This window comes from Gorilla gorilla, chromosome 8 (assembly GCF_029281585.2).
Source record: "Gorilla gorilla gorilla isolate KB3781 chromosome 8, NHGRI_mGorGor1-v2.1_pri, whole genome shotgun sequence".
Lineage (NCBI taxonomy): Eukaryota > Metazoa > Chordata > Mammalia > Primates > Hominidae > Gorilla > Gorilla gorilla.
The window spans coordinates 125,772,070-125,796,062 of record NC_073232.2 but is presented as its reverse complement, the minus strand read 5'-3'; the positions used below and the strand labels follow the sequence as shown (position 1 = coordinate 125,796,062).

The 23,993-nt window shown below is 43.3% G+C and overlaps 1 protein-coding gene and 1 long non-coding RNA gene across 2 annotated transcripts in view; one reads left to right on the top strand and one right to left on the bottom strand.

Moving 5' to 3' along the window:
• Window positions 1–828: 828 nt before the first annotated feature.
• Window positions 829–23,993, bottom strand: part of LOC134759154 (uncharacterized) — a 231,424-nt gene continuing 208,259 nt past the window's right edge. The window contains exon 5 of the mRNA XM_063709694.1: window positions 829–3,501. Coding sequence (XP_063565764.1) covers window positions 3,325–3,501 — 177 coding nt within the window. The 3' untranslated portion in view covers window positions 829–3,324. The remainder of the gene's footprint in view (window positions 3,502–23,993) is intronic.
• On the top strand, window positions 4,232–14,060 carry LOC129524880 (uncharacterized). The gene is made up of 3 exons (XR_010135290.1): window positions 4,232–4,568; window positions 6,065–9,865; window positions 10,945–14,060. It is a non-coding gene; the product is annotated as an uncharacterized lncRNA (long non-coding RNA).

The following is a 23,993-nucleotide window of genomic DNA, read 5'->3' as shown; positions in this document are numbered from 1 at the left end:
AAGGAGTGGTCAGCAGTTTTCTGACTGCTTTTGCTTCCCCTAAACCCATTAGAGAAGTTCAATCGCAGGTCTGTAGGGAAGACACCTCCATTGCAGACGCCCTGCCAGCTCAGGGGCCTGGCGGAGGTACGGCAGGAGAGCATCTTCTCCCACCTCCGAAAACAAGAGGAAACCAAAGCTGGCCTCCCCTACGCCAGCTTCTTCAGGCTGCGTTTGCACATCGCCTCCCCCGCCCCCGCCCCAACACACAATATTGAATAAATATGCCTGGCCCTGGCCCATGTGGGAATGCTGGAGAGCTACGATTGTTATTTCCAGGAATGCACAGACACCAGCAAAAATTCATTTCCCAAACGCATGGCTATTTTGAGAACCAAATCTCCTGCTCTGTAGCAATCAAACTGGGGGCTTTTCAAGTGTTGCTTTGCAATAGAAACCTGTTCTGCCTTCAGCTGCCTTTTACCTACAAGAATTCAATAAGAGAGAGAGAGGCCATTAGAGTTTCCTCTCCTCATCTCTGCTTTGGCACGACGTACATCCCTCGCCAACTTTCCTGACTCTACATCTTAGTAAATCCTTCCTGACAATAGTTAGTGACAAGCGTGTCAGAAACAACAAACTCCGTCATCTATATGGCTTATCAATAATTTAGTCTTTTCCCCCTCATGAGAGCCTGTGTGTTTTGCAATAATGAAATATATGATTTTAAAAATAAATAATAGGCTGTTGTCAGCTCGATTGTAGCTGCAAGTTATGAACGTGATTGATTGATTGAACATTTGACTTCATCTGCTCGAGCAGGATCAAAGGGAGACTCTTCCACCCGCCTAAGGCCACTAGCAATTTATTTAGAGACTGTGTTCGTATCCCAGCAGGTAGCAATATTGGACTGAGGTACACAGAAAATCAGCTCTTTGAGGTTTTTTCCAAGTCCAAGGGAAGCAACAAATGAGATTTTTTTTTAGTTCATTAAATCATTAACCACTTAATCACTAAAAACAAGACATTATAAGTGGTCCCCTTAGCTGGGATACCTAGGAAAGAGAAGGACGCTGCTCTGGCGAGATCTGGCATTGGGAGGTGGGCCCTTTTTAAACAATGTGACAGTCTCTAATTTTTTATTTATATGCCACTGCATTTTTTTCTTCATCTTAACTAATCAGTGTGGCAACAGCCACACTGACATCCGAAAGTGACAGATGTCTGAATAGCAATGAGGTGTCTATACAACAGCCAATGTGGGAGAAGGAAAAAACAAAGGTATGGAGGAAATGTTTGGAAAACAAATATTGCAACTGCCAGGCTGGTTGAATGGAGAAAGCAAAAGAGAGAGAGAGAGAGACAGAGAAAAGAAAACGGGGTTTAGAAAAGAGCTGGTTGGTGCAGAATGCAACCCCCCAAATTCAGCCACAGCAAAGCTCCTCCTTTGTTTTGGTGTCCAGCTGGCACAGGAGAAACTGCCCCTTCTTTCTCAAGAAGGGTCTCACGGTCAAGTGAAAATGTCTGTCTCTCACACGACAAGTTTCCCTGAGCTTCTAAAAACCCAGCAAACCAGAGCTCTCCCCAAGAGCGAGGGAGCTGTCTGGCATTCCAATGAGCAGGCTGGTGAGGAGCCACAGCCTGGTCCTAACCAGGGTGCTGGGAATAAAAGAGACAGGATGTGAGGCCCGAGGACATCCACCCACAGAGGGACAGCCCATCTTAACAAGAACAGGTTACGGTCTTAGTTGTTCTAGCAGGGGAATGGAAGAAAGGAAACGAGTCTTCCCTTTCTAGCTCCCCTAGTCCTGCGCTGTCTGACCTCAGGCAAGGCAATTTAATAATCATCCCAACGCTTTTGACTTCATAGGGCCTTTCATCCACAGATCTCAAAGCACTTCACAAATACCAATTCATTAACCTTCGCAACCCACCCTGGGGGACAAGGGGTGGGCATGTTTCCCTTGTGGTGGAAACACTCTGCTGGAGGCACGGGAAATGCAGTTCTCCCTTCAAGGTCACTTGAAAGTTGACCAGGAAACTCAAGAGTGAGATCCAGAGGAGCTGGTATCAAAACCGGGTGCTGCTGACGACTGGCATCTCAGTTTACCTTCCTTTATGTCGTTGGGCTAGGCCTGCACCTCCAACTCAGCTCACATAAAGCAAAGGAGCCACGAGTTCAGAAAGGGCAGAAAAAACATTGCTTACTGCTGGGTATATGCAAACTACATTCACATACCACATCTCATTTACTCCCCACCACAATCCTGAGAAGGTCAATAAACCCCATTTTACAAGGCAGGAGATTGAGGCTAAGGGATGGTGAAGAATTTACCCAAGATTGACTAACTCACAAGCAGTGGAGTTGACAATCTGTGATCCAAAAAAAGTAATGATAATAATGTGTAAATATTTATAGCCACTCCCTCAACACACCCCTAAGAAGAATCTGTTTTCATTTTTGGACCTTTCTGGGTCTATGATCAACTCACTAATTGAGCCTATGAGTCGTAACAGGAAACGTTAAGTCCAGGCAGGCCAGAAAGTCCGGCTTGATTTGCAGAGGAGAAGGTGGAGAGTTATTTACTGGGACAAAAGAGTAGTTGGGAAAAGGCAGGAAGAGGTGGAGGAGTTTAGAATAACAGCTTGGAATGGGTTTAGGGAGAGGTTTTATGGGGGTGGGTTTGGCATAGAGGAGAAGAGAGGCTTGGGAAGCAGCCGAGGGTGTGCACTATATCTCAGAAGAAGGGGAAAAGAATTGTAAATTTTGCTTTGCATTATGATGGGACTGCAATACAGACTCCAACTGCTTCTGGGTTGCTAATGGATGCCAGGCTGATGCTTCCTTAAGTGCAAAGATAGTCCAAAAGTTAGTCTGGGGTTCTATGGGTTGCACATCTGATTGGAGTCACTACCCTCCTCATGCCATGTGGCCTCTCATCCCTGTGGTCACAGTTGAACTGAACACTTCCACTCCTGTGCACTCATGATATTGAGAACATGCTTTGATTGCATGCTGTTCACATGCCCTTCTCACTGTTTTGTGACTGAAGGATCCTTCATGCAAATAACTTTGGTGAGCTTGGTGGGACAGACAGCAGAATTGACTCTGCCATGCAGGCGAACTCATACACACGCCAAGAGGCAACAGATACTTGCAATACGTATGAGTCAGAGTAGATTCATTGCAATAACAAATAACTCCAAAAGTCAATGCCTTCACATGATGAAAGATTATTTCTCAGTCATGTGATGTCTCTTGTTGATGTCTCTGGCCAGGAGTTCTCTTATGTGGGTCACTCCTGTGCCATGATTTAAGGACCAGTCTTTTGCCATCATTTTCCCTCATCCCATGCGGCCTGGGAGCGCTGCACAGCCAGCTGTAAGAGTGGTGGAAAGACAGAGTGTGAAGGGGTGGAGAAGACAGAGCCAGGGCTGGAAATGACATAGATCTTCCCTCTGCCAATCACGTGGTCCACGGAACAGTGATGGAGGCTGGGGTGCATTGTCTAGCTGTGCATCCTAGAAGGAAAAAGAAGTCAAGTTTGGTAAACGTGAAGCCGTCTCTGCCACATAGGCTCCTCCACCACAACATGGGGTGCTCCCACATCAGCCCAACCTAGAACTCTGCTGGAGTTGTTCCTGCAGGCAGCCAAGCATCCAGTTTGTGGGTGTGGTGTGATTCCCTTCCCCTCAAAAATGGATGTATGAGTAAGCTAGAATTTTCAAGAGTGGGGAAGAGCTTGGGGAAGTTTTAGAAAGGATGCATGGACCCAGGACAATTGGGAGGCATCTGACATTTTCCATTTTCTGGTTGGAGGAAGGGCATGTCTAAGTTAACAACTGACTTTAAGCTGACCTTGACCAAGGCAACCTTCTTTTCATTCTGTAAACAACAAAAACAAAAGAAAAAATCTCCATCACATGTAATGTGCAAAAACTGGATAGATAAGGATTTTGTGTACCTGGACACAAAAGTTAAGTGCTCAACCGTCTATTTTCCATGTCCATCCAGCAAAGATTGACCAGGCTTTCTTGGAATGTCCAGGCAACCTTAGGAAAAAGGGTAATTTGTCTCTCATTTCTGGAAAAACAGGCTCAGTCCTTTTTCTGTGTGCAGCCATGGCTTTAGTGGTAAAGCTGTTAGGAAACTTCATTCCTATGTCTCCCTGGAGAAACTGTGATTTCTAGGTCACTATGACAATCCCCAAACATGCAGCTTTATTTTGGAACACAACAGTGCATACTCTTCATAGATTGCAAGGGTTTAATGATGACAAAAACCTGTTTATAGCACAGTCTATTTCTTTCATTTTCCTTGAAAATACCAAACTGGTTGTTACAGAGACCCAAGGCTGAAATATTCCAAAGCAACATTTCAGTCATCCTTCCTCCCAGATTCTTTTCTCTGCTGCAGTCAATTCCCCCTTTTTCCGTTTGTAGAGACAAAAGGGAACATTCTATAACCACTGGCCTCTGTCCAGGAACACAGGAGAAAATGAAGCAAGGCAAACAACAGAGAAAAGTGAACAACAAAAGAACAAACTCAAACGAAACTGCTTAACAATCCTACAGTGCAGACCTGGCAGGTAAGTGCTTTGACTTCTTTTCCTCCTCTTCCTGAGGGTCTAGTTCAGGGTCTAGATTCTTTGAGTATAATCAGAGATTAGCAAAAGAGCTCTGAAAACCCCCATATGGAAATTACTTGCCAATCTATATGTGTCCCGAATCTTTAAGGAATCCATCTGGTTTAACTTAGTAATTCTGCTTCTGAGACTCTATCCAACGTTAATAATATTTAGTTGGGGGTCCCCTGAAGTAGAGCCTGAGACAAAGGTTTGGTGCAAGCAGTTTCTTTGGGAGGTGATCCCAGGAAGCATGATGAGGGAATGGAGAATGTGGAAAGCAAGGATGAGAGGAAAGCCAATATATGGACATGCTAATGAGTTGGACACTGTGACTAGTTGGGGCTTCCATCTTTCTAGAACCACTTGACAGACTGTGTAGAACACACCTTACAGTTGTCACCCTGAGAAGCAAGGAAGCTGGGATGTTTACCCAGTAACTCCCACTCCCATTGGCTGAGGGTTGCTCAGGGACATTAACATGAGCACATTCAGGCTATTCCACATGTCCATAGACCAAGTATGCTTCAACCGACAGAGAACAAACTCAGACAGGTGAAACAGGAAGCCAGCAGACTGCCCATGGACTGTCTGCAGATGCCCCTCAGAAAGGTTGAGGGAAAACAGCTAGATGCTGACAGTATCTGCTGTAGGTAATAATCTCAACATAGAAAAAGAAAATAAGCATAACAAAATTTAAGCATTGCCTAACACAGCGAACAATTGGAGGCACTTTCATGTCTGCATTGGAAGCTGGGTTACATAAATTCTGGTATATCCACTTCATGACCTACTCTTCATTTTTATTTTGTTCAACAACATTTACTGTGTGCCAAGGTCTATACTAGGTCCTCGTGTCACTATGATGAGCAAGAGCTGACCCCGTCCTTGCCTTCAAGAGTATATGGTGTCATTTGTTAAAGTGGAGTTTGAAAAGAAACATGGGCATATGCCTAGGTTGTACCACAATACCTTGGAATCAGGATTGTACATACAGTGTGACTGTAATCCTGTTTTTTAAAATGCATAGAAAAAAGACTGGAGGGAAATACATCAAATTGTTAGTAGTGATTCTCTTTGGATCATGGGAGTTTCTTTGCTTCTTGCATTTCTATTTTTGCCAAATTTTCTATAATAAGAATATATTCTTCTCATAGAGGAGGAAATAATAAACTTTGTTTGAAAATAAGAGAAAAAGAAGACACCTGCCAAGTAGAAGGGAACTCAAAGCTGGCCCTTCTCACCTCCTCCCTATGCCCAACTTTTATGTGCATCTAACATTTCTGGTTCCCTGCTGAACTTGGAACCAGCATCTAATGCAAAGTAGTTTGGGGCACTTCTTAGGCATGAGCGGGGCCTGGAGGTAGCAGGCATCTCATGACTAAATGTGAAATTCTTAGAGCACCACAAAGAGAACAAGAAATAACTATTCCTTTTATTTTTCTTAAATTAATTCACAGAAATATAAAGCCCACAGTCATGTCCTCCAGACTGGCTCTTCTGTCTGCTGATTAGCTTTGATACCATCTTCAATAGTTAGCCAGTGACTCCGGTGTCAGCAAATTTCCTTCTTCTGTTAGAGACTCACCATTCCACCAGAGGAGGGACCTCTGCATTGGGGAATTTACTTGCCAATCATCTCTCAAGTAGATCCTGGAGACTTGGGGATGAAAGATGTTACCTAAATACAAAGTGTTCTCATCAAATGCTTTTATAATGTAAAATTAGCTAGGCTCAAAGGAGCAGGAATATGACTACATTTAATGTAATTGTATTTACTGGCTTAGTTATAATTGGCAAAGTTCATCCTGAAATATTTTCCATGAAGTTAGGAGAGTTAAATATCTTGGAAACCCTCTCCTTAGACTCCCCCATGCCCCTGGATTCTAAATTATTTCTGATAGATGGAAACATTTTAGTTCCTTTGCCTTTCATTAATCCAATATTTGATGATAGGCCCATACTTCAGGGTTGCCCAACTCTGGGGGACCCTGTTCACAGGGCTGTCCCATGGAATTGTGCAACACAGGGTTCTGTATGGATCCAAAAGTGACTTTTTAAAACAATTCTGTATGATGTTTCTCAATTTTTGATATGGCTACTGGAATTTAATTCTGATTAAATATGCTCAAGCTATAGGGTCATCTACAGTTGAGGATCATAGTGATCAACACTTCAAAGTGTGCTAGACATTACTAGTTGCTTGGGATATCAACAGGTATTTTGTAAAAGAAAAGATCCATGACGTCAGCCTTGGCAAATAATTTATGGCTAAGTCCTCAAAAGCAATTGCAACAAAACCAAAAATTGACAAGTGGGACCTAATTAAACTAAAGAGCTTCTGCACAGCAAAAGAAACTATCAACAGAGTAAACAGACAACCCACAGAATGGGAGGGAACGTTCTCAAACTATGCATCCAACAAAGGTCTAACATCCAGAATCCATAAATAAACAATTCAACAAGCAAAAAATAATCCCATGAAAAAGTGGGCAAAGGACATAAACAGACTCTCCTCAAAAGAAGACACACAAGTGGGCAACAAACATTTGAAAAAATCCTCAGCATCACTGATCATCAGTGAAAGGCAAATCAAAACCACAGTGGCATATACTGTCTCATACCCATCAGAATGGCTATTATTTAAAAGTCAAAAAATAACAGATACTGGCAAGGCTTCGAAGAAAAGGGAACACTTACACACTGTGTGTGGGAATGTAAATTAGTTTAGCCGCTGTGGAAAGCAGTTTGGAGATTTCTCAAAGAACTCAGAACTACTGTTTAACCCAGCATCCTATTACTGGGTTTATATCCAAAGGATAATACATTGTTCTATCAAAAAGACACTTGAACTTGAATGTTCATCGCAGTACTATTCACAATAGCAAAGACATGTAATTGACCCAGGTGCTGATCAATGGTGGACTAGATAAAGAAAATCTGGTACATACACACCATGAAATACTACACAACCATAAAAAAGAATGAAATCATGTCCTTTGCAGCAATATAGATGCAGCTGGAAGCCATTATTCTAAGCAAATTAATGCAGAAACAGAAAATCAAATACCACATGTTCTCACAAGTGGGAGCTAAACATTGGGTACACATGGACACAAAGATGGGAACACAGACATTGGGGGTTACTAGAGGGGGAGGGTTGAAAAACTACATATTGGGTACTATGCCCAGTACCTGGGTGACAGGATCATTTGTACCTCAAACCTCAGCACCATGCAGTATACCTGTGTAACAAACCTGCACATGTATCCCCTGAAAAGTTGAAATTATAAAAAAGTAGAAAAACTCCATAATTAAAATTAAAACTCAATTTAGGAGACAGTGATTGAGTAAAGTTAAACAGCTCTTCCTATTGCAAGACTCTTTCTGGTCTTAAGTATGCCAATATCTTTAAGAATTTCCAAGGGGGAAGCAGAATATGCAATGTTCACACATTTTTGAACACAGAAGTGCCACCCTCACTGTCTTTGTTGTCCCTTGTCAGGATATCTCATAGAGCCAGCAGTCTGTGGTAAGTGCACAGTACTGTGCTATTATTGAAGTATCTGAGGCATCCCATCTAGGCCAGTGGTTCTCAAACTTCAGCATGCATCAGTGCCACCTGGAGAACTTATTAAAACACAATTCCTGAGCCTATCCTGAGAGATTCTGATTCAGTAGGTCCAGGGCGGGACCCCAAAATTTACTTATTTCTAATAAGTTCATAGGTACCGCTGCTGCTGCTAGTGCAGAGACTGTACTTTGAGAAGCAGGGGCATAGCAGGATTTAGTGATTCCGCAGAAAGAATAATGACCTGGAGGGAAAGGAGTGGTTTTCTAGTCACAAGGCCTGTTCTTTTGGAATAATGAATGCACTATTTCCCCACCAAAGCATCATGGTGACAGGATACTTGATTTTTAAAGGCCAGGGTTGAGGGCTTAAAGGAGAAGACGAGATCTGACCTGGGAGCACAATTAACTGGGTAGTGACAGAAGCTATGGTAGAAGCTGGGTAGTTACAGAAGCTATGGTAGTCTGTTTAGCACAGGAGTTGGGAGGACTAGCTTTGTTGTCAGGCAAATCATCTCTCAAGCTTCAATTTCCCCATCTGTCTTATGGGTATCATACCTGCTGTATTAGTCCATTCTTGCACTGCTATAAATAAATACATGAAACTGGGTAATTTATAAAGAAAAGAGGTTTAATTGGCTCATGATTCCACAGGCTGTACAGGAGGCTGGGGAGGCCTCAGGAAACTTACAATCATGGCAGAAGGCAAAGGGGAAGCTGGCACGTCTTATATGGCTGGAGCAGGAGGAAGAGAGCAAACAAGGACATGCTACACACTTTTAAACAACCAGATCTCTTGAGAACTCACTCACGAACATGAGAACAGTCCCAAGGGAGAAATCTGCCCTGATAATCCAATCACCTCCCACTAGTCCCCTTTTCTCACAATAGGGATTACAATTCAACATGAGATTTGGGTGGGGACACAAATCCAAACCATATCACCTGCTATGATTGTGGGAGGATCAATCAAATCAGCCAGCAGGTGGGAAGCACTTAGCACAGTGTTATGTGGCAGGCACTTAATAAATGCTCACTGGAACTAAGGCAAGAATTAGGTACAGGAAGTGAGACATCAAGGCCAGACAACAAACCTGTTTTGCTGAGCATTTTGTCCAAGTGCTCTTAAAATACTTTTGTCTGGGATTGGTTTCTTTGCACAGGACTGGGATTAGAACTAAGAGGCCCCTCCATGGGGAACTGCAGGCTCCAGGAGCCAGGCTGCCATCTCAGAAACCACCGGGTCTTTTGACTCTCCCAAAGCTATCTATAGCCCACAATGACACACAGTAGGTGCTCATTAAGTATCTGTTGAAGCATCAATGCACTTAACAGAGGGATGTGAACAACCTGACTCCCAGGAGCTATTGAACAGTAAAACACTGAGGTTTGCTTTAGTCAGATAAGCTTTGTCTTCTCGGAACAAACAAAAAAACAATAAAAATAAATCAGACAAGGCTTTGGTTCTGAAAGACACTGAACAAATACACTTGAGGTATTATCTCAAGAAAAATCAATGACTTTCCCATCCACCGGTGTACGTGCCTTCGGCATTGACTTGGAAACACTGAAACCCTCCTGGCCCAGTGTTCTCTTGAGTCCACAGGCTGAGAATACCAGTTCCAGCATTCCCAGCTGGCCAAGCCGATGAGAACTCATTTCCTTCTTGGAGTGCAGAGCCATCACTGCAGGTACTAACATGCCTTCGTGCTCTCTGCCTTCTGGCTAACAAAGCAAGCAGACAAAGAAAAGAGGAGGCAATGCAGGCAACTGTGGGGCTAGGAGTTTTGAAGAGTGGAGTTTGGGAACTATTACAGAGGGGTTAAGTGGAGGAGGCTGGCCTAGAACTAAGAAGATACTTGGCTGGGCCACGGAATCACGTGGGGACTATTAATTTATTTATTTGTGAGATAGGGTTTCGCTGTGTCGCCCAGGCTAGAGCGTAGTGATACGACCATAGCTCACTGCAGCCTGTAACTCCTGGGTTCAAATGATCCTCCCACTTCAGCTTCCCAAGTAGCTAGGACTATACAGTCCTGGGGCATTTTAAATAATGACAGTTTCCTAGGTCCTACCCAAGACCAGATTCTCCATCTTAAAATGCTCTTTAGGAGATTCTATGATGAAAAAAAAAATGCAGAAATCAAGTTCTGCTTAGACACCATTACTCTGAGTGACCTCCAACTTTTTGCAGCTTACCAAGGGGGTCTCAGGCTGGAGATAACTTCTCCCCAAGTGTTCCCCTGGGAGGACTTAGCTGACAATATTGAAAAGGAGAGATTTTTTTTTAAGAACATACAAAGGTGTCTAAAATAGTCGAACTCATGGAAGCAAAGAATAGAATTGTGGTTGCCAGGCACTAGGGGGAGAGAGGAAAAGAGTTGTTATTTAACAAGAATAAAATTTCAGTTATGCAAGATGAATAAGTTCTAAAGATATGCTCTACAACACTGTGCCTAGAGATAACAATACTATATTGTACACTTAAATATCTGTTAAGAATGTAGATCTCATGTAAAGCGTTCTTACCACAATAAAATGTTTTAAAAATGAATGGAAGAATAAAAAAGAACATAGAGCATGGAAAAGAAGAGCTGGAAAATTCTCAATGGTGTGTCTCATGGTTGCAGCCATGCGTCTGTAAATATATCTTGGAAAGAATTCATCCTCAGAAGTAATTACACAGAATGACTAATATAGAAGAGAAATGTTTCATTATATTTGTTTAATAGAGCCTCAAAATTCCTCCTTTTGGTACTTTGGCTCCTAGGAAGAAAAAGTGGATGAGGAAGACCCTTTGGACATCATCAAAAGAGGCATTGTTAGCAAATGAGTGGGGGGCAGTCCTGAAAGCCTGCGAGGCTGTGAACAACTCTCCCACCTGCTCTTCTCTGTCTGTCCTACTCCTCATGACAATGACTCTTATCCTGGAGGGCCTGCAGTAGCGTTTGACACACATATCTCATTTAATTCTCACAAGAGTTCTATGAAACAGGCTAGGATTTGGCAAACCATTGTCAGCTACCTGTTTTTGTAAATATAGTTTTATTGGAAAATAACCACCACAATTTATTTACATATTGTCTATAGCTGCTTTTACTCTACAATGGCAGAGTTGAGTAGTTGTGACAAAAGCTCTAGGCCCTGAAAAGTGCAAAATATTTATTTTACTATGTGGCCCTTTACAGCAAAGGTGTGTTGACCCCTCAGATAAATAGGACATTGCTCCCACTTTACATATGAGGCACAGAAAAGCTAAGCGCATTGACTAAGATCATTTGGGTTATAAATTATAGTGTCAGAGATGTCTCGGACCCAGAGACAACTGTTCCCTATGCTTTTCTCCTCCCTACCTTGTAGCGTCTCCTACTCTTTCATATTCATTTGTTCCTACTAAATGTGTCAGCCAAAAAGAACACATTCATTTGCACAGAACAAGACGTCTCAGGTTGACCATCACACAGAAGTCAACAGGAGGTTCTGGAGACTTGCAGAAAGTGATCATCCAGCATATCCTCTCCTCTCCTAGCCCGTAAGGACTGATTCGTAGTCTGCCCAGAGTTTATAAGAGAGACAGTCATCCAACATGAATAGAGATGGCCTGAGCAGGCATGGGCTCTTTGAAATTCAGAGAGATCAGCTCAAGGATACACTGGGAAGAACCAGGTTGCCCCAAGCAAAAGGCAACAACTGCCCTTGGTTGAGCAAGATTCCTTGGGAAGCTTATTGGAGGCCCCACCTCTAAGGACAGGCCAACATTTGCCTTGTCTGCCATTCTTCCCTTACTGATGTATTCTGACCCTGTCTTGGCTTGATTTATCTTTGATGTTGCTCATGACCATGCTGCCTTCTTCCTGGGAGTTCCCATCTGGTCCTGGTTTCTGCTTCTCTTGCCTTAGCTCATACTCAAACCTTGTGGGTAACAGCCCACGTGCAACAGTGGTCTGCAGCTCCTGAGGGCTGTTGAAAAGATTGCTTCATTCAATGCCATAAAAATATCCAAGAATACAGCAATTGTTATAGAAATTATGGTAAATCTGCACAATGAAATACTATGCAGCCACTAAAACGGACATCAATTCAGATTTCTAAATGACACAATGTAGCAGAGACAGGGCCAGGTTCATGGGTGTGGGTCCTACACAGTCATACAGGGCTCCACACTTACAAGGGCCCTACACTTGGTTTAATGCTCCATGGCTGCCACCTTGAAATTCTTAATAGTTTTATAACAAGAGTCCTCCACATTTACATTTCACATTGAGCCTATAAATTGTTAGCTAGTCCTGAGCAGAGATGACTCTGAGTGCCCATTTTCTCCTGTCTTTTAGTAATAGAACCTCCTCCCTTTGCTTCATACATACACCCTGACTAGTGTTTCCACGCTGGAATTCCCTCCCAGTATTTCTTGAGAATTTTTTATGTTTCTCCAAATCTCGAACGAAAAATCAGTCAAGAAATTGGGAAAAAGTATTGTAATTATCCTGCAGGAATCAAGGCTTAATGATCAACATAAAGACATCACTGGTTTGAATCCATCAATGTCAAATGAAAAGCAAGAGCAGGAAAGGCTGGCAGGTGGAAGAGCATATAGCACATAGGAGAGCACATAGGTCAAGATCTGATCAGTCAATCTTGCTTGTAGCTATTGTCCTGTTCTAAGTGTGTGCTCTTGGCCCTGACAGATGCTAATGGCAAGTCGTTCTTGGAAATAAAATAAACAGTATTAGGTTTATATGTAGGTATACTTTATTCAAATCCTGCTAGTGATGTTCTAGGAAATAACAAATTTGGGAAGCAAAATACGCCCTTAATTGGCAATTTCAATGTGTGATTCTGTGTAGTGCTTTAACCTTGCTAGGAGATCTGAATGTCACATTCTTTGAATATTACTCAAAAATGTTCACTGGTATTTTCTAATGTTTGATTTTTTTTTTATCTCAGGCTATAGTTGTTTATAAATTTGCTAAACATAATATTTCTTATTTATTAAACCAATTTCTTTTAGATATCCACGGTAATGACTAAAGAGTATAAAAATTGCTGGAAGTCTTTTATTTTCTTCTTGTTACTTAGTTTTTATTTTGTAATTATAAACTTAACTCTGCGATCCAGCTAGACATGGAAGAGGATAAGGAAAATATGGAACCCAAAGGACTGTGCAAAGATTATAGGATGCTGTGAGCAAATGGGGTGGAAGCATGCTTTCCTGAGCTATAGAAGGAACGGTCTGGTGGTTCAGATAAAACAATCAAATTTATTAGAGTTGTCCACAGTCAGCAGCTGTGATCTTCTTGCTGGTCTTACCATTCCTGGACCCAGAGCATTCCAGGGCTTCCACAATACTCATGCCATCTTTCACCTTGCCAAAGACCACATGCTGTCATCCATCCTCTGTCTTGGCAGTACAGATGAAAAACTGGGAACCATTTGTGGTGGGTCCAGCATTTGCCGTGGACAAGAGGCCAAGAGCTGTATGCTTAGGATGAAGTTCTCATCATCAAATTCCTTGCTGTAGAGGGACTTGCCACCAGTGCCATTATGGTGTGTGAAGTCACCACCCTGACACACACCCCGGAATAATTCTGTAAAAGCAGGGATCTTTATCACCAAATACTTTCTCTCCAGTGTTCAGAGCACAAAAATTTTCTTCCATCTTTAGAACTTTGTCTGCAAATAGCTTGAAGGAGATGCAGCCCAAGGACTCACTATCAACAGCAATGTTGAAGAACACAGTGGGACTGGCCTTGGCTGGTGGCAGGGAGCTCTGGGCAGCAGCAATGTCTGCAAATGGAAGTCTTTTCAGAATAACACGAGTTTACCTTTATAACAAACCTATGCATGTATCCCTGAACCTAAAATAAAAGTTTTTTTTTAAAAGGATAACTTATTATTTCAGAAATTTCTAAGAATTCCCAGGAATTCCACCTTCTCATTTGTATATCCTGATGAATATCCATTGGGTATTTGGAAATGCCAATTTCTGACATATGATTGCTTAGCTAGAGACTGCATTTCCAGCCTCCTTTGCAGGTAACTATAGCCAGGTTCTAAGTTTTGGCCAATGAGATGTGAGCAGAAGTGAAATGTGTGCCTTCTGGATTTTATTTTTATGAGAAATTTGCCTGTCTTCTATTCTTTTTCCCTCTTCTCTCTGGCTTGGAAATGATGAAAAGTACAGGACTCACTGGGACCAAAATTCAGAAATTACATGTTAAGGAAGAGAGGGCTGCTCCTCTAGCTTGTTCTCCTTATGACCTTGTGGAACGGAATTGCCTACCTGCCCTGGACTATCCTAAGATTGTCATATGGAGAGAAATACATTCTATTTTATTTAAACCTCTGTGTTTTGTGGCCTCTTTGTTATAGCAGCTTAGCCTATACTAATACAGATGGGAACATACTATCCTAAAATGCTACTTGACAAAGCATACATGATTTCATATCCAGTAGAGCATCAGTCACTGAAAAAAAAATCCACAAAGAAAATGTCTAGGGGAAAATATGTCAAAGTACAACAAAAGGTAAGGGAGAAGCCAAGTTGGACGCTGTTCCAGAAAGAAACTAAATGCTATTACCTACATAATCAAGAAGCAAACTGAGCACTGCTTATGTTCTGGGCAAAGGGCTAGAACAGGGAGTAATAATGACATTTTCCTATTGGTATGGAGTTTATAGTGAAACTGGAAAGGAAGATGTTTGTAAAACTTACTAGTATGGATGGCATAAATAATTTATTCTCCTTTCAGTAGGCCTTTCTCCAGGGACTGGAATATTGGTGAGGTTTGGGGTTTAGGATAATTTCACCTCCTTCAAGGATTGATAATTTCCAGCACACCTAGTAGAAGCTGGTGGTTTCAGCAGGGGGGGAATCCACCCCTTAAGCAAGTTTGTCAAGAGGAACAACCGGCAGAAGCAGCCCACGGGCTCCCATTTCACCGTCCTGCCTCTCCTCTTCAGAAACCTTAATCCAGCTTCCCTAGCCCTGGGAAAAGAAAACTGGAAAATATCCCAACCCCATTAAACTCTTTGTGTCAAGGGAGCCCTTCTTATCTGAGAACACCTGGCTAGCTGTTAGGTTGCCATCTTGGGAAAATTGATAGCGTCTATTTCGTTATGGTTTGGGAGAAAAGCAAAGAAAGCTGAACAAACATATGAGTGGAAATTTGGCACTCATTTTACACAGTAGCTTTCATTTTTGTAGACTTTTTAAAAAGTGAGAAACTCTAGTGTTTTGTTTAGCAGAAGTCATTAAGTATTCTGCAAGAGCTGGTTTGAGTCAGCAAGAGGTGGTAAATTTGCTGTTGAGTAATGCTCCATGTTTACCAAAGACTTTATCCATCTATTTGTCCATCTACCTGCCTGGCTAACACAGCCAGTTCTGCCCACCCCTGCAGGGCATTTCTGTCCACATACCTGTCAGATTCCATTTTTCACCAGAGGCTTCATTACACAAAATAGAGGATGAGTGTTCTTAGAGGCACTTTAAACAGCTGAAAATAATGAAGGAGAAGTCCATGCAATTAACCAAGCCCCTGGCAGGAGGATTTGAATAGTCAAGGAACTAATTAAGTGCCCCAGGCTCCGATGCCTTATATGTGCCACATTATCAGGTCACAATAAAGAATGTCCCAAACCTGTGCATCTCAGAGGACAGGAGTGAAATAAGTGTTGTGTTGCTGAATTCCTTTCCTTCTCCTTCTCCATAAAGAAGACCCAATCTTGCAAAGCAGAGCCTGCAGTTTTTTACCCATGATTTATTCTTCCCTTCTTCCTTACTAACAGAAGCAAGATTTTACTCAGATTGAGAATGTGCCCAGACTAAAGAATATATTTCCTAATATTCCTCGAAATTAGAAGTGGCCAATGAAATGTTGGTGGAGGTCAATGGAGCCTTCTAGAAAGGCTGTCTTTCTCCCCATTCTCCTTCTTCCTACCTAAAACATGGATGTAATCAATGGAGTTCCAGTAGTTATCTTGTTACTGTCAGGCAATCTTGGGGTTGGAATTCATGAGTTTAAGACCAAAGAGCAGAAAGATAAAAGAAGGCTGGGTCCCTGATGGACGTGAAGATGCCATACTGCCATAGATTCTTAACCTCCAGACACTGTTATATGGCAGAAAAATAAACCTCTAATTATTTATTGCAACTGTTAATTCAGATGTCTGTTACTAGCACCAAGTTTAATTTTAACAGATACAACATACACTCAATTTCCTCCTCTCCCACAAGTCCTTCCAAAAGCCCCTAAAAATTCAATTATTGACTGAAGCAGTCATTGATCCACAAACATTTACTTAACTCCCACTAAAGGCCCAGCTCTGTGATTCACATGGGTCATGGGAAAGATGAATACACATGATCCCTGACCCTGGGTGCACATTTCCCAATTAGAATGACTTGCTGTCACTCACTGAAGTTTGAGTTTCTTCTAGAGCTGACTCCCCAAAGAGAAATTGTGTAAGTGGCTAGAGAGAGAACCTGCCTGTCCATCTTGGTCTCTCCCACGGTCCCCGGCACAATGCCTCCCCCCTTAGGTGCTCAATGTCTATGGGAAGGGGTATATAAAAGCTGAGCCTTCAGCCCAGCTCAGCTTGTTTAAGCAGCTGCCAACATCTGACAGTCACTACATAGTCACCTAACCCCAACTTCATAGTCACTGATGGTCCCCAGTCATATGCTTTAGAGTTCAGCCTCCCCGTTCCACCCTCCCAACCGTCTCCAGATAAGACACAGAGGAAGACGTGGCTTCTCTCAGTTCTGACCTTCTGTCCATCCGGGCCTTGCTTCAGGCATGGCCGCATCAGCTTAGTCAGACCCCAGCACCCTCAGGCAGTGAGCACATTCAGTGTCCCATGGCTTGGCCACAGGTATTTAGGCTGAAAAAATCACCCTGAGGCCAGGCTCAGTGGCTCATGTCTGTAATCCCAGCACTATGGGAGGCTGAGGAGGGCAGATTGCTTCAGCCCAGGAGTTTGAGACCAGCCTGGGCAACATGGTGAAACTCTGTCTTTATAAAAAATGCAAAAATTAGCCAGGCTTAGTAGCAGGCACCTACTCAGGAGGCTGAGGTGGGGGGATTGTTTTAGCCTGGGAGGTTGAGGCTGCAGTGAGCTGAGATCGTGCCATTACACTCCAGCCTGGGTGACAGAGTGAGACCGTGTCTTATTAAACAACAACAACAACAACAAAACTCACCTGAATTGCCCAGGCTGTGGCCCATTCTATCAAATAGCCTAGAGTGGGGCTAATCTCCAAAGGTCTAAGTTTTCATCAGAGAGGAGAGGAGCCACTGGTCCTCTCATGGCAGTGGCTCTCATGGCACATCCCTGAGGGTCACTTTTAGCAGTGGAATTGTGGGCCAAATATGCCATTTGTTTCCCTCGGGCTCTCCACTGTGCCAGTCCCCAAGCCAGTCATGACCAAGGTGGGCTGTCTGTCAGATTCTTACTCCAGCCAGCTGGCAAGGAGGGTACCCATTCTGCTGTCCCAGCCTAGGATATGCTGGAGGGCAGCATGGGTTTAAATGCCAGCTCTATCCCTTTTCACCTCTCGGGCTTTGGTCAAATTACTTAATCATGTTAAGTGTCAGTTTTCCTGCCAGTGAAATGGGTATATGAGATATCACTTTTATGGAGTTGTTGTAAGGATTAAAGGAGTCAATATGTAAATGGTAACTGTCATCATCCGTGTTATTAAAGCCCGGCATCACCTGTTGTTATAACTGTCTCAGAAACTGGTGAATATTAAACCTACTGAAAGCTCTGATTTGGATAAAGAATCCCAGCTGGATTTGGGGAGAGGGGTAATTTTGATAGTGACCTTTTTCACATATTTTCCCAAACTCTGTATTTTATGTCCCATTTTTCTGTCTAGTGATATTATTTGTCTGTTAGATCACAAGGAAACAACCAAATTCCAATCCAAACTCTCATTCTAACACCTTTTCTTGGAAGCATCTTTATCTCTTACCATCCAACTGGGTCAACCTGCTGATATTTTTTCTCTTCTGAAGTTTACAGTAGAAGCTCAAGTTACCTGCCCCTTTTCTCTCCAGGACGTTCCCATCCACACACATGTGTGAGGTGTGAGGAGACAGGCAGAAACACAAAGATGCATGTGGGAATAAATGTGTAAATGTATTTAGACTTTATGTGGGGGAAACTGGGCTTTCAGCGCTATCCAAGTTCAACAGAAATGGCTGTGCAGACCAAACAGTGGTTAGTCATTGACACCAAAAACCGCTTGCAGCCCAAATTAGACACAACAAATCTGGGAAAGAATTTTTAAAAATCCAAATCTTGCAACCTACTCCTCACCCCAGAATACTTTAGGTATCAGAGGAAAGGAAATATGTATTCCAGGAGGAGGTGGGTGGGGGCAGAGAGAACCCCTCGGGCTCTAGCAGGTGAAAAAATGCATTTGCTTTATTTGGGACAGAAAAGCTGGGAGGGCTTGTGAGTCAGGGCCCTCAGTCTTGCCTCCTCTCTATCCCCACTATGAAAAGTTGTCACAGCTGAGGGTTTGGACACCCTTATACCAATGCTATGGATAACAAAGTGGAAAAACTCAGGGATTGTCTATGAGCCCAGCCAAGGCTGAGCGTGCAGAGACCTGCAAGAGCGGGATAGGAACATCCGGAAGTGGAGTGGGCAGTCTAAGACCAAAGGCCTTTGGGACTGCGGTGGACCAGAGACTTCAGGCCCAGCAGGAGAAGATTCAACCTCCCCCAACCCCCTACCACTTAGGGGGCTCTATCTATGCAACTCAGGCTGGTGGTTCCTATGAGAAATGTCGGCCTGTGTGGCCAGATCTTCAGATGTTTTAAGAAATGCTATAAAGCCCCTGATTCAAAAAATGTTGGAAACTGATTCAACACACTGTACAACAGTGTGTACAGGCTGAAGCAAACAAATCTGTTGGCTGGATCCGGCTTGCGGGGCAGCCTGCTTCTAAATTGTGGGTAGGGGCAGACTTTTATCTTACCTCTGAAGCTGGGAGTTTCAGGGGGTAGGTTGACAGCTGACACGTATACACATTAACTCTTCTGCCCAGATCTTCCTACTGCTAAATTAATCTAGCCTAAGAACTCCTTTACAGCATTGAGAAAAGCACAGCTCAAAAATCAAAGTACAAACCCAGAGAAAAACCTTCCAGGTAGCAACCTCAAAGATTGAGCTTTACTTTTATTTTTTATGTATTTTGTAATGCCCCAGAATGGTTGGTCTTGTTAAAATCAAGTTGTATAATAGTCACCAACCCTTCTGTATCTCCTGACCCCACAGGACAGGCTTGGAAAGGGCAGGAGAAATGAGGGTGGTATGTGATACACCCAGAAGGCTGAGGGGGCCCGGTCAGGAGCCAAATTTACTTCTCTCCTCCCCCAGCTCTTAGTTTGAGTCCTGTATCCCCAAGCCACCTCAAGAATTTGGACCATCCAGACAATGGCTCGGCTGGACTCTTTGAAGAGCAAGGTTTCGAGGGAAGGGCAATGTGTGTGGGTGGGAAGAGTGAGGTCAGAGGCTGCCCCACTGGCAAGGTTAAGGGGAACCCCTGCCCCCAGCAGAAGGCACGATGGCACCTCTAAGTTCTTCACATTGACCAGACATGGACTGTCCATGGGAACAGATGTAAAGGCCAAGGTGCTTTGAGGTGAGGACCAGCGCCAGAAGATACACACTGCACACAAATCTCCAATTCCAGGCAAGTGATATAGCAGCACAACCAGGACTTCTAAAGACTGGCATCTTTCTCCTCTTCCCTGCACAGTCTACCTTCACTGTCGCAGCATTCCGGGGAAAGGGAAGAAGAGGAAGGCAAAAAAGCAACAGAACGATAAGACAAAAGGCCAGGTACAGCTCTCAAGCCTGTGATTAAGCCCTCAAGGGCTGGCTGCTAATCACCACGGTAGGAGAAGTTCTCTCACCCACACGTGCCTTGCTTTTCTGTGCAGACACAAACGTCCCTCTCTCCCCAGAAGCACGCTCCAACCTTTCACTTTGTTCCCTAGAGCTCAGACACTGGGGCTGCTCCGAAAGATCTAGGAGCTTGCAAAGCACTGTGGGTACTGGCATGCAAATGAGGAGCACAACCAAGCATGTCCCACATTGCTTCAGAGGACCTGAATTTTTTATGGCTTGTATGTGCTTTTTGATGTTTTCATTGTCTCCCAGCATAACTGATAAGCATTCCGATTCTGACAACTAGAAGTTGTATTTTTTTGGGTTTTTTCTTTTTCTTTTTCTTTTCCTGGAGCTGGTCTTCTCTGCCTTTTTTTTTTTTTTTTAAAGTTCCAAGGAAAAAACCCAAAAAACAAAAAACAAAAAAATCTACCATAACAAACCGAGGTTACCTTAAGAAGTGAAATATTTTAAGCAATTCAACCGCAGATGCAACCAGGAAAGGAAAACATGTTGATTCTCTTAAATTCCTTGGAGTAAAACAACTTCAGCATGCCCACCTCACTTGAAGGGACAATTTCCAAAAGAAGGACTAAGGGGGAGATGGGGATTTTTTTTTATTATTAATTCGATGGTGGTTTGTGGTGAAGAGCCTATTTCTATTAGGAAATATGCCTTTCCCATCTGTTTGCACTTGCTCTTAATTAGCTTGGGGACACTCCTTTGGAAAAAGTGAGAGCCTTATTGGACCCGTCCTCTGTACACATGTTCCAAGGACTAAGTCAGTGAACTTTTAAGGGAACCATTTTTATTTTACAGCTATTTGCCCTTCAAGGATTCAGAATGCATCACCCATGCCAAATACCTCAGGTTCAGTGGTATTTCTGGTTTGGCTGCAGGGAGGAATTGCTGGACAAATCACAGGAAAGTCATTCCTGAGAGAATCCCGCCAATGTCTGCCCTCCCAGCCCTCTCCCTCTGGTGGCTAAGATCATTCGGATAACAGGCCGGAGTGAAGAGGGCCTGTCTGGACCTGGCCTCAGGACCTTCCAAGCATTCCCATTTCATTCCAGCCTTAACTGCACAAAAACAGTGCAAATCATGTAAACGTGAACACAATCACAATATCTATAAAAATCCTAACAAACCTTGCATTTTTCTCACCATTCTTCTCATCCCAGGTCTTGCAACACATCATTCCAGCCTCCGTGTCCCTACTTGATCCAAGCCCAGCATCATTCCTTCCCTTCAGCACCATTCCTGTGCCTCCATTGGCCTTGACCACTCATCAAATAAAGGACAGACTCCCAGCTCCTCAGCGTCCCCACTCTCCACACTGCATGGCCTGGACAATGGAAACCCAGTTGCTCTTTCACACCTTTCCTTGAAACTTCCTCTTCCCACCTCCCTCCACCATTGCTGAAATTTTCCTATAGCCTGGTGGTGCCTCCAGGTTCTGAAGCCAGAGCTGCTGAGTGGTGTCATCAAGGTCAGAACTGCTCTTCTGATAATTTCTCTCTCCATCCCCAGCTCCTAGCAGCTTGCCTGGCACACAGTCAATGTTGCAAGGCATTTCTGAATGAAAGAATGCGGCTCTTCACTGTTTGCTAAACAGTTGCAGACACTTTGCATCTGCACCAGAGGCCTAAGAGGTATTATCATTTCCACTTCCCAGATGGTAAAATTGAGGCTCTGAGAGTGTAAAAGACTTGTCCAAAGTCCCCAGCTATTAAGTAGCAACCTCAGCCCAGTGATCTCCCAGTGACGTGCTGCTTCCCCAGCAGAGATAACTCCTAGCCCTTTTCCATTTTCAAACCACTTCCACAAACAATGTTTCTGTGACCTCCACAAAGACCCCATAAGATAGATATTAATAGTAACCCTGTTTTACAAATGCAGGATCAAGCAGCAGAAATCTCTGCATTCCATTGCAGTTCTGTTCTCTTTTTCCAGAACGTTCCTGCAGTGATTGAAGAGGAGTCTGATTCTCCCGTAGCATAAACTACTGGGGATGGGAGAGGGGTCAGTTAGGAACTTGAAGTAGCCATATTACCCTTTACAATGACAAAAGTCTTAAGCTGGGCAAGGTGGCTCACATCTATAATCCCAGCACTTTGGGAGGCCAAGGTGGGTGGATCACTTGAGCTCAGGAGTTCGAGGCCTCCCTGGGCGACATAGTGAAACCTTGTCTCTACCAAAAATACACACACAAAAAAATTAGCCGTGTGTGGTGGTGTGCACCTGTAGTCTCAGCTACTTGTGGGGCTGAGCTGGGAGGACTGCTTGAGCCCTGGAGGTCAAGGCTGCAGTAAGCTGTGTTACTGTCACTGCACTCCAGCCTGGAACACAGAGTAAAATCCTGTTCCAAAAGAAAAAAAGAAAAAAGTCTCTAGTCTCTAGGGGTTTAATTCACCAAACCACTCTCAAGACCACAGGAATTTAAGATCTTTCTAAATATACCCAAATGAGTCTCCAGAAGTATAGTAGGTAGTCAGAATCCAGCTCCCTAAAGCACATAAATACAGTTGAAATAGCAGTAAAATATTTCCACCCATCTTTTTATTAAAGATTGAATGTGCTGTAAAGAGAAATGTTGGCAGCCACCTTCTTAATAATGCTATTTATACTTAAGGCATTGGGGTATAAATGGAAGCACAGTAGGCTCACGTACCAGATCTTGGTTTATTTGCTTTAAACCTCAGAGCCAGACAGTCCTGATTTCATACTGACAACAAAAATAAAGAGGGCGCAAGTGTTCTCACCTCCCCTTTGGTTCCCAGATCTGGTGCCCTTTGACATATTCAGTTTTCTCCCAAATGGAGGCATCTGAGAGGTCTCCTGTTGGAGGAGAGGGACATCAAATAAGCTCAGCTTTCCAAATCATATCAAGGAAGAGCATTTTTTGAAGAAGTCTTTGGTGGTGGCTGTAGTAGGGCTCTAGAAAACTCAACTGGACAAATTAGGGTGGACACAAAAAGAAACGATACTCCTAACTTCACATAAAAGTTGTCCAAACTTCCCCCTCTGAACCCCTCCCCAGCCCCTCACATTGTTTAGATTTTAGGCTCTTGAAGAACATGTATTTCTTTTGACATCTAATAATGTCTGTTGACATGCAACATCCCTGCTAGGGCTTTTTTTTTTTTATTAAATGATGTAAGTTCTGTAACTGATACCAGTTGTCATCAAACATCATAAAAGCTAATCATGCCTCAAGTCATCAATATTTATTGTCCCTGGTCAGGGAGAGGCTGTTTTCAGTTTGGGGCAGATGGGTTTAATTTTTAAGTGGAATAGTTAAAGCAGACGCACCTAATATAAAATATCAGACCAGTGAGGATCTGCCAACATGGTACAATTGAGATGTTCAGGCAGCTGAAAAGAAGATGTAGAAAGAGAAGGAGAGAAGAGGTTCACAGAGAAGAGAAGTATAGAAGGAAAAAGGTGAGAAAAGGAGTATATGCTTATCGAATGTGTAGCATCCACATAGAATAAAATGTTTCCCTGTTGAAAGCTATCAAAATGGCTTGAGTAGATGGAGAAACACCATTTTTCTAGCAGACTGAGCATGGTTTTAAAAAAAAAGTGAGATAGAGGAGGCAGAAGAGAATGAAAGCGGCATGAAAGAAAATGTGAAAGAGGACAGGTGCAGTGGCTCACGTCTATAATCCCAGCACTTTGGGAGGCTGAGGCGGGTGGATCACTTGAGGTCAGGAGTTCAAGCCAGCCTGGCCAACATGGTGAAACCCGCTCTCTACTAAAAATACAAAAACTAGCTGGGTGTGGTGGTGTGTGCCTCTAATCCCAGCTACTTGGGAGTCTGAGGCAGGAGAACCACTCCAACCTGGGAGGTAGAAGTTGCAATGAGCCAAGATCATGCCACTACTCCACTCCAGCCTGGGCAACAGAGTGAGAAAA